General features: G+C 38.6%; 1 protein-coding gene across 1 annotated transcript; it reads left to right on the top strand.

Annotated features, from left to right (window-relative positions):
- Window positions 1–2,656: 2,656 nt before the first annotated feature.
- LOC107887954 (uncharacterized) lies at window positions 2,657–3,534 on the top strand. The gene is made up of 3 exons (XM_016812165.1): window positions 2,657–2,801; window positions 2,867–2,955; window positions 3,106–3,534. The coding sequence occupies exons 1-3, from the start codon at window positions 2,657–2,659 to the stop codon at window positions 3,532–3,534; spliced, it is 663 nt and encodes a 220-aa protein (XP_016667654.1).
- Window positions 3,535–13,565: the final 10,031 nt, after the last annotated feature.

Here is a 13,565-nt window from a genome sequence, read left to right as displayed (position 1 = left end):
CATTAAAGTCACATATGTACGGAATCATGAATCAAACTCAACATTTTAGCTAATTTTTCCCCCTTGGCCGAATATGCATGTCTATTTTGGGGCCGATTTCAACACTTAATACATTCTACAAGTATGGTCACTTGTATTGACTAAACACCCTTTTGTTTCAAGTTCAAAACTTGGCTAATACACACATATACACACTAGTAAAGCATCCTCTCCCTTTCCATCAATTTAACACATGCATTGCTCATTAACATGCAAAAGTTATATTCGGCCTTAGCACACAACTTGCTAGCCGATTCTTCTCCATTTAGCAACCAATGCACATATGTGCTCACTCAAAATGCTAAAAAGGAGGTTCAAGAATCATCAAGCCACCATCACATGCATCATTAACAAGCTTCATATTTAGCATGCAATGGCATTAACACAAACTCCACCTAGGCCGAATCTTAACTCATCCTCATGCCTCATCACCACAACATCAAACATCAACCAAGAATGATGCAACCATGGCCGAGTGTTATTTCCATCACATAGCAAGATTTAGACCATGGGCTAGGTAGAACTCAAGCTAACAACTAAAACATGCATGCATCTCATGGAACATCATCAAACATACCTTAGCCTAGCTACATGCATGGCCGAACCTCTTCAACCTTTCTTCTTCCTTCCTCCTTAAAATTTTTGGCCAAGGATGAACCAAAGGATGAGCATTTTTATTTTCTTTGTTTTTTCTTTCTAGTTTCGGCTAAATGAAGATGAGAAAGGATGATCAAAAATTTTCTCCTTTCTTTTCTTTAGCTCACGGCAATGGGGGGGAACAACTACACACATTTTTTTTTGTATTCATCATACTCCTTTTCATTATTTTATGCCCATGCCCCTTATTTTATTTTTTTCCTACATACCTCACTAGGCCAACATGTTCCCAACATGTTTCCACCCATAGCATGACCAACCACTAGCTCAAATTTTGGGTAATTTGACGTGCAAACCCATCATTTTCACAACATGCATTAATAGACCATTTTAAATTAGCCTATCATATTTTCACCATGTCTCATATCAATCCCTATTTAATAATTTCTCATGCAATTGGCAAAATTGGAGAATGAAACTTCCACATACTCATGTACACACATAATAAGCATAGAATAGTGAAATCAATTATTTTTATGACTCGGTTTTGTGGTCCCGAAACCACTTCCCGACTAGGGTCAATTTTGGGCTGTCACATTGGGGTTTTACATTTAGTGGTCTCAGAGCTAAATTTCAAAACTCGGCTGTGAATTTTGGGTTACAAAATTTTATTTTAAAACGAATTGGTTGTCAAATATCCTAAAGAACTTGAAAAAAAAGTATATGGTACACCAAGTCTCCGGCGCTGATCTTGTAAGTATTTCTGAAACTTAGTTAGGACTACTCTGCAACATTGTACTTAGTACCTTCTAAAATTGTACTGAGTTAGCTAGAGACTGAAACCTCTAAAAATAATTATGAACTTTTGATAATTTATGCATAAAATATCTGCTAATAAATACTGAAACTGATGCATAAAATTTTTAATGTAGAGAAAAATCAAAATATACAATGAGCACTCATAGAACTCATAGATGTAGTATTCGAGGTCGTGGTAGAGGCCGTAGGGGGGCTCGAACTAAGTTTTCCTCTCAAGGTAGTATGCCGAACTTGGATATGAGTAAGACACCAGTTTTGCCTACTACTGATACTGGGTCCCAGAGTCTCTCAGCTAGGATGACGCACTGTCCCAAGCAATGCTGAGGATCTTGGAGAGGGTCGCTGGACCCCATTCTTAAGTTGGGGGCCGAGGGTCGGTAATTGAATGACTTCGATCCAATGGTGCTGAGTTGTTTAGGGGTGTCACTGAATTCACCTCTAGTGTTGTTGAGTATTGGTTGGAGGCCAGATCTCGACTGTACTCCTAAGTAGAAATTTAAGGGTAGACTGTCTCTACTTCACGATGAGGCTTACCAGTGGTGGTTGACTGTTGAGGAGGGTACTCAACTTAATCGTCTGAGTTGGGATTTCTTTAAGACCACCTTTTAGGGTAAGTATGTGAGGGATAGCTATATGGATGCTTATAGGCGTCGCTTCATGAATCTGACACAAGGAGATATATTTGTGGCTGAGTATGAGGTCAAATTTTTTAGGCTGAGCCGCTACGCTAGAGGCATGGTGGCGTTTGAGTATGAAAGGTGCATTCGATTTGAGGATGGCTTAAGGGACAATCTGAGGGTGTTGATTGCTCCACAGAGGGGGCGAGAGTTTGCGGTTCTAGTTGAGAAGGTGAAGATTGTTAAGGATGTTAAGTGTGTGGAGCGTCAAAATAGGGACCGAGAGAGGAGAAAGAATAAGAGGGATTTGGAACCCTCAAGTTCTGTTCAAAGGCTTAAGAAAAAGGCCAGGTCTGATGGGTCAGTTAGAGTAGGGGCTCCTGTTGCTCCTATTGGGATTCAGTTATACAATGATTGTGGTAAACGCCGTCCGGGCGAGTGTTGGAAGAGCATAGGGGCTTGTTTGAGGCGTGGGTCAATAGAGCACTGAATTCGAGAATGTCCACAAAGGGCTAATTAGATGCAAGCTTTGAGACCAGGTTTCGTGCAACCTCAAAGGATAGATCAACAGCCACCTAAGGGGCATGGATAGGCTGGGGGTGGTATGGTATGGGTCATGGGCAGAGGGCTCTGGCATAGGTGCTGGCCAGACTAAGGCGAGGCAGCCTGCACTGGTTTATGTTGCACAATGCCGAGAGGATAGAATACTCCTGATGTCATCACCAGTACGTTCCTTATATTTGATGTGCCTTATACTACTTTGATAGACATATGTTTTACTCACTCCTATGTAGTTAGTACTGTATCTGAAACCTTGGGAATTTCTGTTGAGAGCACTACTAGTGAGGTTACTGTACTGAGTTCGTTGGGGCAGACTATTCGAGTTAGTAAACTTTATAGGGACGTTTCCTTAGAGGTGCAAGGGGTTATTTTTCTGGCAAATCTGATGGAGCTTCCGTTTGGGGAGTTCGATTTAATTCTAGGTATGGAATAGTTGGTAAACCACTGAGTTAGTTTGGACTGGGCATCTAAGAGGGTCGTTCAGAAAGGGTGTGAGGCATACTTGGCTTACATCAGTGCTTCTGATTTTGGGGACTCTTTTATTAGAGATATCAGAACGGTGAGAGATTTTCCAGATATCTTCCCTAAAGAGTTACCGGGTTTACCTCCGAATCGAGAGGTTAAGTTTGGAAATGAACTCCTTTCGAGTACAGCTCTGGTGTCTATTGCTCCATACCATATGGCACCAAAGGAACTTACTGAGCTTAAAGCTCAACTTCAAGAACTTCTAGATCATGGTTTCATCCGTCCCAGTGTGTTTCTGTGGGGGGCACCAGTTCTATTTGTTAAGAAAAAAGATGGGACCATGAGAATGTATATCGATTATCGGCAGTTCAATAAGATGACTGTGAAGAATAAGTATCCACTTCAAAGGATCGATGAATTGTTTGATAAGTTCTAAGGATCTTTAGTTTTATCTAAGATAAATCTTCGTTCTAGGTATCATCAGTTGAGGGTTAAGGATGCTGATGTTCAGACTACATTTAGGACTCATTATGGACATTACGAGTTTCTAGTGATGCCTTTTGGTCTAACAAATGCTCTGATGGCATTTATGGATTTAATGAATCGAGTCTTTTAGCCTTATCTGGATCAATTCATTGTGGTCTTTATCGACGACATTCTGGTTTATTCTAAGAGTGAGGATGAGCATGATGAGCATCTCAGAGTGGTGCTTCAGATTCTTCATGAAAAATAGCTCTACACTAAGTTGAGTAAGTGCGAGTTTTGGTTATGAGAGGTAACTTTCTTAAGGCATGTGGTGTCTACTGAAGGGATTCGTGTTGATTCGAGGAAGATTGAGGTTGTACTTGATTGAAAATAGCCTAAGAATGTATTTGAGATCTGTAGTTTTCTGGATTTGGCGGGTAATTATTGGCGATTTATCGAAGTGTTCTCTTTGATTGCAGCTCATTTGACTAAGCTTCTACGTAAGGGTGTTCTGTTTGTCTGGACTGATGCACAACAATTGAGCTTCGAGAAGCTCAAGTTTGTTCTGACTCGGGCTCCTATTCTGATACAACCTAAATCTGGTAAAGAGTTTGTGGTTTACAGTGATGCATCGCATGACAGTTTGGGATGTGTATTGATGCAAGATGGAAAGGTTGTGGCTTATGCATCCCGTTAGCTTAAGTCACACGAAGGGAACTATCCGATGCATGATTTCAAGTTGGCTGCTGTGGTCCTTGCATTGAAAATCTAGAGGCACTATCTGTATGGTGAGACGTGTATCATCTACACTGATCACAAGAGCCTCAAGTATCTCCTTAATTAGAAGGAATTGAATCTTAGACAATGTCAATGGATTGAGTCGCTCAAAGATTATGACTACACGATAGAGTATCATCCTAGTAAGGCCAATGTGGTGGCCGATGCTCTAAGTCGTAGGACGATGATGGATTTGAGAGTGATGTTCGCTTGACTTAGTCTGTTTGATTATAGGAGTCTACTAGTCGAGTTGCAAGTTAGGCCGACTTGGATTGATCAGATTCGAGTTAAGCAGTTGGGGGATGAGTCTCTGGGATTGCAGTTTGGTTAGGTTAAGAGTGGCAGCACTTTAGATTTTGGGTTGAATAATTATTGTGTGATATGTTTTCAAGGACGAATCTGTGTACCCAATGATTCTGATTTGAGGCAGCCAATTCTGAAGGAGACGTATAGTAGCTCTTATGCTATGTATCCTATTAGTAATAAGATGTACCGGGATCTTCATGAGTAGTACTGGTGGCCGAGGTTGAAACATGAGATTATGGATTTTGTTGCTCGTTGTCTGACGTGCCAATAGGTTAAGGCTGAGCACTAGTTGCCTTTGGGTTTGTTGAAGCCAGTTAAGATACCCTGATGGAAGTGGGAATGAGTGACGATGGACTTTGTTAGTAGGTTACCCTTAACACCTACTAGGAGGGATTCTATTTGGGTCATCGTGGATCGATTGACAAAGTTTACCCACTTTATTTCAGTTCGGACGGACTATTCTCTGCAGAAGTTAGTGAAGCTCTATGTTTCTGAGATTGTGAGACTGCATGGGGATCATGTTTTGATTATTTCTAATAGAGACCCTCGCTTCAAATCTTGGTTTTGGAAGAGGTTGCATGAGGCTCTAGGTTTGAGGTTGGACTTCAGTACTGCTTTCCATCCTCAGATCAATGGTCAATCTGAGAGGGTAATTCAGATATTGGAGGGATTGATTCGGAGTTGTGTGATCGATTTTTGAGGTAGTTGGGAGGATTATCTGTTTCTTGTTAAGTTCGCCTATAATAATAGCTTCCAGTCTAGCATTCAGATGGCACCTTACGAGGCGTTATATGGTCGTAAGTGTCGTACTTTACTATGTTGGCCTGAGTTGGGTGAATGTTGGGTTTTGGGTCCTGAGTTGGTTTCTGAGATTGAAGATAAGGTTAGACTGATTCAGGATTGTCTGAAGGTAGCTTCTGATAGACAGAAGTCTTATACAGACCTGAAGAGGTATGATATTGAGTACTTTGTGGGGGTCTTCATTTTTCTTAAGGTTTCTCCGTGGAAGAAGGATCTGAGATACAATCATAAGGGCAAGTTAAGCCCTAGGTTTATAGGGTCGTATCAGATTCTAAAGTGTGTGGGACCGATCGCTTATCAGTTGGAGCTACCTCCAGAGCTAGACCGTATCCACGATGTTTTTCATGTTTCGATGTTGAGGCGGTATTGATTGGATCCATCTCATATTGTCTCTGTTAAGGAGATCGAGGTTAGATCGGACTTGACTTTTGAGAAAAATCCAATCCAGATTCTGGATCGAGATTTTAAAGTTCTGAGTAGGAAGTCCATTCCTTTAGTGAAGGTTCTGTGGCGGAATCATGGTACTGAGGAAGCCACGTGGGAACCTGAGGACTCGATGCGTCAGTAGTATCCTCATCTATTCTGATCAGGTAAATTTCAAGGTTAAAATTTCTTTTAGGGGGTAGAGTTGTAACGCCCTAAATAATTTATTTCTTCTTTTGTAAAATTTGACTCAAATATGTATCTGCTTCAGTGGTTAAGTATTCTGGGAGTGTTTGAGAGGTCATGGGTTCAAGTCTCAAATTTGCCAAATTTTGTTATTTTTGGATCCAAACCTTATCATTTTCGGTGGGCTTATATAAAATTTTCTGTTAATTTATGTTAGAATGATCTTGCTACTTCAAGTGGTAAGGCAGTTAGTGTGTTGGGGAATCTTGTGTTGGAATCTCTGCACAAGCTTGAATGTTATATTTTTGCTCAATTGACTAATAGTGTTTTAGTTGAGTTGAAAGTCTGAAGATGTTGGGAGATAATGGGAGAAAAGTATGGGATTGTGGATATTTTAATTTTTATCCATTTTTTTCAAAATTTTCTCTTCCTTTGAAAAGTTCAGACGTTCCTTCTCACTTTGTCTTCTTCAACTCTGCTATTTTTTTCTCTTCTTTTGATTCCTTCATTCGATTCTGTTGTCCTTGTTGTCTGCCGTCATACCTTTGCTCTCGTTGTTTCGGGTTTCGTTACACATTTTTGGTAAGTGAGACTTTGTCATTCTGTGACTTGCTTTTTCCAAAAGTTGATTGTGTTTGTACTGTTGTTCTAGCAGCAGCGAATCGGGAAGATCGTGATCCTACTCTTACAGAATAATAGTTAAACATTCGGAGTGCAGGGGTAAGTGTTGGTTGTTTAATTAGACATTTTATAGTTTCGATTTAATTGTGGATTAAGTCTAATTCTAAGCTTCAGGGTGCCGAATATAGGATCTAGTGGTGTCAGGAGGGTTTTTCCATCAAAACAATACTAGGTGTGTACCCAAAAAGCCAAAAATGAGGCTTCTTGTAACAGCCCGATTTTGGGTCTAGTCAGAACAGTGGTTCCAGGACCACAAATCCGAAGTAGAAAAATTATTTTCTTATATTTTTATAGTCTATAGTTTTATGAAATGATTATGTGAAAATTTCATTAAAAAATTTTGATGTTTGAGCACTCAATTTAGTAAAAAGGACTAAAATTCCAAAAATGCAAAACTTGAGTTCTAGAAGCTAGAGGTGTCTAATTGCTATGAAATTTTAACTTGAAGGTCCTTAGATTGTAACTAGACCATTTTTAAGTTAGTGGACAAAAATGGACATGAAGTAAGATAAATTTTAGTGTTTTAAGAAAAGGGCATTTTGGTCATTTGGTAATTAAATGAATTAATAAGCAAATTAAAAGCCAATTTTTGCTCAACTTCTATCATTTGGCTAAAATTTACAAGAGGAAGACATAGCTAGGGTTTTTCAAGCTTCCAAGCTCGATTGTAAGTCCGTTCTTGCGCCGTTTTTAATACTCTTTACATTTTTTAAGTCGTAACTCGATCTACCTATTTCTGGCACTAATTTGAGGTATGATAACTCGATCTACCTATTTTTGGCACTAATTTGAGGTATGATTCAGTTATAGGGTTTGAACCATGTTAGACATGTGTGTATTTTGATCGCTAATGGTAGAAAAAGCAAGTTAGATGTAAGATAAACAACTTTTGCTAGGTGATTTTTTATGGAAATGTTGAAAAGGACCTATTTGTAAAAGTTATAAAATAAGTAGTAAAAGGGTGATTAAGTGAAAATGTGGGCTGGTATAAGTATGAAAATGGTTCGGCTAGGCTTGGGTTTTGAAGAAATTGAATACATTTCAAATTACGAGCCTAGGGACTAAATTGTAAAAATGTGAAACATTTGGGGTAAAAATGTAATTTTTTCATAATATGATTTTTGGACTGAATTGAACAATATGTTTATTAAACATGTTAAATTTGTTATTATAGATCAAGAAAAATGAGGTTTGGACCTAGATCGGGGGAAAAATAAAGTGTTTGACGATTAGGTTAAATTCTACTATTTTTATACCGAGGTAAGTTCATATGTAAATAACGCATTGTTATATTTATGTTTTAAATGCTTTAATATTATATGAATTATGGTTGACTCTTTGGAAGTTTCAAAAAGCAAGAATTCCTAGTTAAGCCTTAGGAATAGAATAGGATATGAGTGACATGTCACTAGGAACCCATGTGTTTATGTGATCCAAGTGCTGGTCTTGTACGTCCTACTAGTGGCTAGGTAGTCTAGCATGTGTTATGGATACCTGATAGCTTGTGTGAGTAGCACTGTGTAGCTACATCATAACTGATAGCTTGTGTGAGCAGGCCCGTGAGTAGCTTGAAAACGATCCTATATGTATTATGAGATGTGAGGTAGCTTTGGCTACATGTATGGCACTTATGTGTAAGATTTCTGAGTATCTGTTAATATTCTGAATGTTCAACGGGAATGTCAAAGTTGCAAAAGACTATGGTATGTTATGAGTTGGTACATGTATGTAAAACTCATATGTAATTAGCTCGATATGTGATGAACCCTTAGTAGGGTTATGATTGAGTAAGTTAAGACTAAAGATTTTGATATCATTCATGTTAATTTTTATCATACTAATTGTATGTTAAATGTACAGTTATGATGCTTATTATTTGCATAGGAACTTACTAAGCTATAAAGCTTGCTCAAGGATTAGAGACTATCGGAGATGCACTCACATTATCAACAATAATTTTGGTATCAATAATCTCAACGTTTTGAGTTTTGGCATGTTTAGGGGACTTGGTCATTTTGTTATGTGTCATAATTGATTTGGCCAAATGTGTTGGCTTATGTTGGTTGAAAGTTCATTTTGTATAAGGCCACTTGAAATTGGCTACTATTGGTATAAGTAATTTATATGATGATGCCCTTCATGATTGTAGGAACTTGTATGATTTGAGTTGATGAGTATGTGATGTTTATGTATAATAAATTGACGTGTGGATGTCTTGATTGTGACTGATTTGACTAGATGTAAATGCTTGAATTGGTGCTATGTTGTGTTGTATAGGTTCGTGCTTCAAATGGTGGCAAAATGACTTGATATATAGCCTTATTTTTTTCCACACAAGTAGGCACACGGGCATTTATTAGGCTGTGTGTGACACACGGTTTGCCCCATGGGCATGTGTTAGGATGTGCGTCCCTGCACCCTAATTTTTTTAAAATTTGAATGCTCAGAATTGAGCACACGGGCAAAGACACGGGTGTATGCCTCAGTCATGTGGATGACACGGCCTCAGACACGGGCATGTGCCCTGGGCGTGTGAAGTCTGCACCTATTTCATGAAATATAATAAATTTTAATTTGACCACACGACCTAGCACACGGGTGTATAACTTGGCCGTGTGTCTTCAATTTGTTCTTGGATGACAAATAGAGAGTTACACGGGGTTGGGACACGGGCGTGTCCCATATTCACACGTGCATGTGACCCCTGTTTAGTGAAAAATTTTCTAAGTGTCGTAAAATTCTCTAAAGCTATCGGTTTAGTCTCGAACCACTTCCAATGTATGTTTTGGGCCTCGTAGGCTCATATTAGGGACTTTCTGATAGAATGCAAAAAGTTTTAATTTGGACAAAAGTTTATAACTCGAAATTGTATGTTTATTTCTGTGATAATTTCGGTAACGCCTCGACCCTGTTCCGGCATCGAATAAAGGTAGGAGGTGTTACATTTAGTGGTATCAAAGCTACGATTTAGTTGATTCTCAGACTAGCATAGTGTGTGTAAGAGTCTAGCTATACATGCCATATACGAACTATGATAGTGTGATGACTCCTGACAATTTTAAAATGTGTTTTTATATAGTAAATGGATCCCGACTGAGATGTAGCTGATGATGTAGAAATTAATGCACTGACTCCCGCTCAAGGGGCAGCGTCATCAGAAAATAGACCTCCCACGGTCAGTCAGGGAGGAGGGGCTAGGGAAGCCTTCCTCTATATGATGAATGGGTGGTATTCAGAGTTTATTCAAACAAATCCGAATGCTCAACATCCTCCACCCCCTCCTTATCCTCAATCAATTCCCGTAGTTCCTCAAGGTGTGGATTTAGTAAGACAGAAAAAGCCTCCAATTGATAAGATTCGAAAGCAATGGGCTAAGGAATCTAGGGCTAATGTAAGTGATGACCCCGAGAGAGCTAAGTTTTGGCTTGAGAATACTATCAGGGTATTTGATGAATTATTATGTACACCCGAAGAATGTTTGAAATGTGCCATATCATTATTGAGGGACACAGCATATCACTAGTGGAAGACACTAGTATCTGTGGTACCGAGAGAGAGGATTACATGGGAGTTCTTTCAAGAGGAATTCTAAAAGAAATATATCAGCCAGCAGTTCATCGATTAGAAACATAAAGAATTTCTTGAGCTAAAACAGGGCTAAATGTCAATGACAGAGTATGAGTAAGAAGTTGTCAGACTCAGTAAGTATGCCCGACAGTGTGTTTCCTTCGAGGCTATTATGTGTAGAAGGTTCGAAGATGGGCTGAATGAGGACATCCGACTGTTAGTTGGAATCTTAGAACTAAAAGAATTTGTTGTATTGGTTGAACGAGCTTGCATAGCCAAAGAGTTAAGGAAATAGAAAAGAAAAGTCGAGAGTGAGGGTAGAGATGTAAGAAAAAGGCCAATGAGTAAGTCATTTCAATCTCAGTCAAAGAAATCTAGAGAAATGAATTCTTGTTCAAATGTATCGGCTGGGTATTCGCACTGAGACTGTGAGAAGAAATATTCGAGTTTTAAATATCAAGTTACTTCAATAAGAAGTGTGGGTAATGTTAGGTCTAACAAACCCAAATGTTAGCATTGTAGAAGAAGACATCTCGATGAGCGTAGGATGAATGACTGAGCTTGTTTCAAGTGTGATTCCCAAGAGCATTTTATCTGAGATTGCCCTGAGATGGCTGAGAAAGAACAATTTCAGAGTGCAAGGCCAAGTAATACTACCAATAGAGGTAGGCCACCGAGAAATATCAGGAATGGAACTAGCAGTAAAGGTGTGACGAAAGGTACAACCATGAGATTTGAGGCCAGAGCACCTGCTAGAGCCTATTCCATTCAAGCTCGTGAGGATGCATCGTCTCTCGATGTGATTAGTAGTAAATTTTCTCTTCATTACACTAATGTTTTTGAACTGATTGATCCTGGATCGACTCATTCATATGTATGTGTGAATTTGGTATCTGGTAAGAGTTTGCCTGTTGAGTCTACTGAATTTGTGATTAAAGCGTTAAACCCCTTAGGAAAATATGTGCTAGTTGATAAAGTTTGCAAGAATTGTCCTTTGATGATTCGAGGTCACTATTTTCTGGCCGACTTAATGTTGTTGCCATTTGATGAATTTGATGTAATTTTGGGTATGGACTGGTTGACATTGCATGATGCTGTAGTAAATTGTAGACAGTAAACTATTAAATTGAAATGTGAAAATGGTGAGGTTTTTTGGGTTGAAACTGATGAATCAAGTGAATTGCCTATTGTGGTTTCGTCTATGTCTGCTCAGAGATTTAAGGAAAGGTTGTGAAGCTTACCTTGCTTATGTGTTGAATACAAAGATGTCTAAATTGAAAATAAAATTAGTGCCGATAGTTTGTAAATATCAGGATGTGTTCCCAGAAGAGTTGCCAGGGTTACCACCAGTTAGAGAAGTGGAGTTTGCTATTGATTTGGTACTTAGGACTTCACCAATATCGATTACTCTGTATAGGACGGCTCCGACTGAATTGAAAGAATTGAAAGCTCAGTTGCAAGAGTTGATAGATAAGGGTTTTGCGAGACTGAGTTTTTCTCTCTGGGGTGCTCTAGTGTTATTTGTAAAGAAGAAAAACGAATCTATGAGGCTTTGTATCGATTACCGACAGCTCAACAAAGTGACTATGAAGAACAAGTATCCTTTACCGAGGATTGATGACTTATTTGATCAGTTAAAAGGAGTCACGGTATTCTCAAAAATTGATTTGAGATTTGGTTACTATCAGTTGAGAGTTAAAGAGTCGGATGTGTCAAAAACTACTTTCAGGACAAAATATAGGCATTATGAATTTCTTGTTATGCCTTTTGGATTAACTAATGCACCTGCTATTTTTATGGACTTGATGAATAGAATTTTCCGACCATATTTATATAAGTTTGTGGTTGCGTTCATTGATGATATTCTAATTTATTCTTGAAATGAGTTCGAGCATGCTGAACACTTGAGAACTGTATTGCAAACATTGAGAGATAAGAAATTGTTTGCTATATTCAGTAAAAGTGAGTTTTGGTTCGAGAAGTGGGATTTTTAGGACATATTGTTTCAGGTGATGGTATTTGGGTTGATCCAAGTAAGATTTCGGCAATTGTTGAATGGAAACTGCCGAGGAATGTATCTGAAGTTAGATGCTTTTTAGGCTTAGCCGGTTATTACTGACATTTTGTCAAAGGATTTTTGATGATTGCTACTCTTATGACCAAGTTGTTGCAAAAAGATGTTAAAGTTGAATGGTCTGAAAAATGTCAGCAAAGTTTTGAGAAATTGAAAGCATTACTGACTGAGGCACAGATTTTAGTACAACCTAAATCGGGAAAAGAATTCGTAATTTATAGTGACACGTCATTGAATGGTTTGGGTTGTGTGTTGATGCAAGAGGGAAAAGTGGTAGCTTATGCCTCGAGACAGTTGAAACCGCACGAGAAGAATTATCCAACGCACAATTTGGAATTAGCCGCCATCGTTTTGGCTTTGAAAATTTGGCGTCATCATTTGTGCGGTGAGAAATGCCATATCTTTACAGATCATAAGAGTTTAAAATACTTGATGACTCAGAAAGATCTAAACTTGCGACAACGAAGATGGCTCAAGTTACTGAAGGATTATGAACTAGTGATTGATTATCATCCAGGAAAGACGAATGTAGTCGTAGATGCTTTGAGCAGAAAGTCCTTATTTGCTTTGAAAGCTATGAATACGAGATTGAATTTTTCTAATGATGGTTCACTTTTGGAGTTGAGAGCTAGACCAGTATTTATTCATCAAATTTGTGAAGCTCCGAAAAATGATAGTGAATTGCAAGCCAAAAGAGCTCAGTGTGAATTGGGTAGTGATACAGACTTTCAGATCGGTTCAGATGATTGTTTGATGTTTCGGGATAGAGTATGTGTACCAAAAAATGACAAAATTATTCAAAAAATTTTATACGAGGCACACGGTGGTTGGTTATCGGTTCATCTAGGTAGTACGAAAATGTATAATGATTTGAAGCAATTGTATTGGTGGTCAGGTATGAAACGAGATATTTCAGAGTTTGTTTCGAGATGTTTAATTTGTGAACAAGTAAAAGCCGAACATCAAGTGCCTTCGAGTTTACTTTAGCCTATGATGGTACCCGAGTGGAAATGGGATAGGATTACGATGGACTTCGTAACAGGTTTACCTTTGACTCCGAAAAAGAAAGATGACATCTGGGTTGTTGTTGATAGATTGACGAAACCAGCTTATTTTATACCGGTACGCACTGACTGCTCACTTGATAAGTTAGTTGAATTGTACATTTCCGAGATTGTGAGATTGCA

The sequence above is a fragment of the Gossypium hirsutum genome, chromosome A03, assembly GCF_007990345.1.
Source record: "Gossypium hirsutum isolate 1008001.06 chromosome A03, Gossypium_hirsutum_v2.1, whole genome shotgun sequence".
In the NCBI taxonomy this organism is placed as follows: domain Eukaryota; kingdom Viridiplantae; phylum Streptophyta; class Magnoliopsida; order Malvales; family Malvaceae; genus Gossypium; species Gossypium hirsutum.
This window is presented reverse-complemented; position numbering and strand designations above follow the sequence as displayed.

Bases quoted from the DNA above. Each gene is read 5' to 3' on its own strand.
- LOC107887954 (XM_016812165.1), top strand. From the start codon at position 2,657: ATGGATAGGCTGGGGGTGGTATGGTATGGGTCATGGGCAGAGGGCTCT. The intron at 2,802-2,866 runs GTTCCTTATATT...ACTCCTATGTAG, and splicing joins CCTGATGTCATCACCAGTAC to TTAGTACTGTATCTGAAACC. The intron at 2,956-3,105 runs GTTAGTAAACTT...TGGGCATCTAAG, and splicing joins CGTTGGGGCAGACTATTCGA to AGGGTCGTTCAGAAAGGGTG.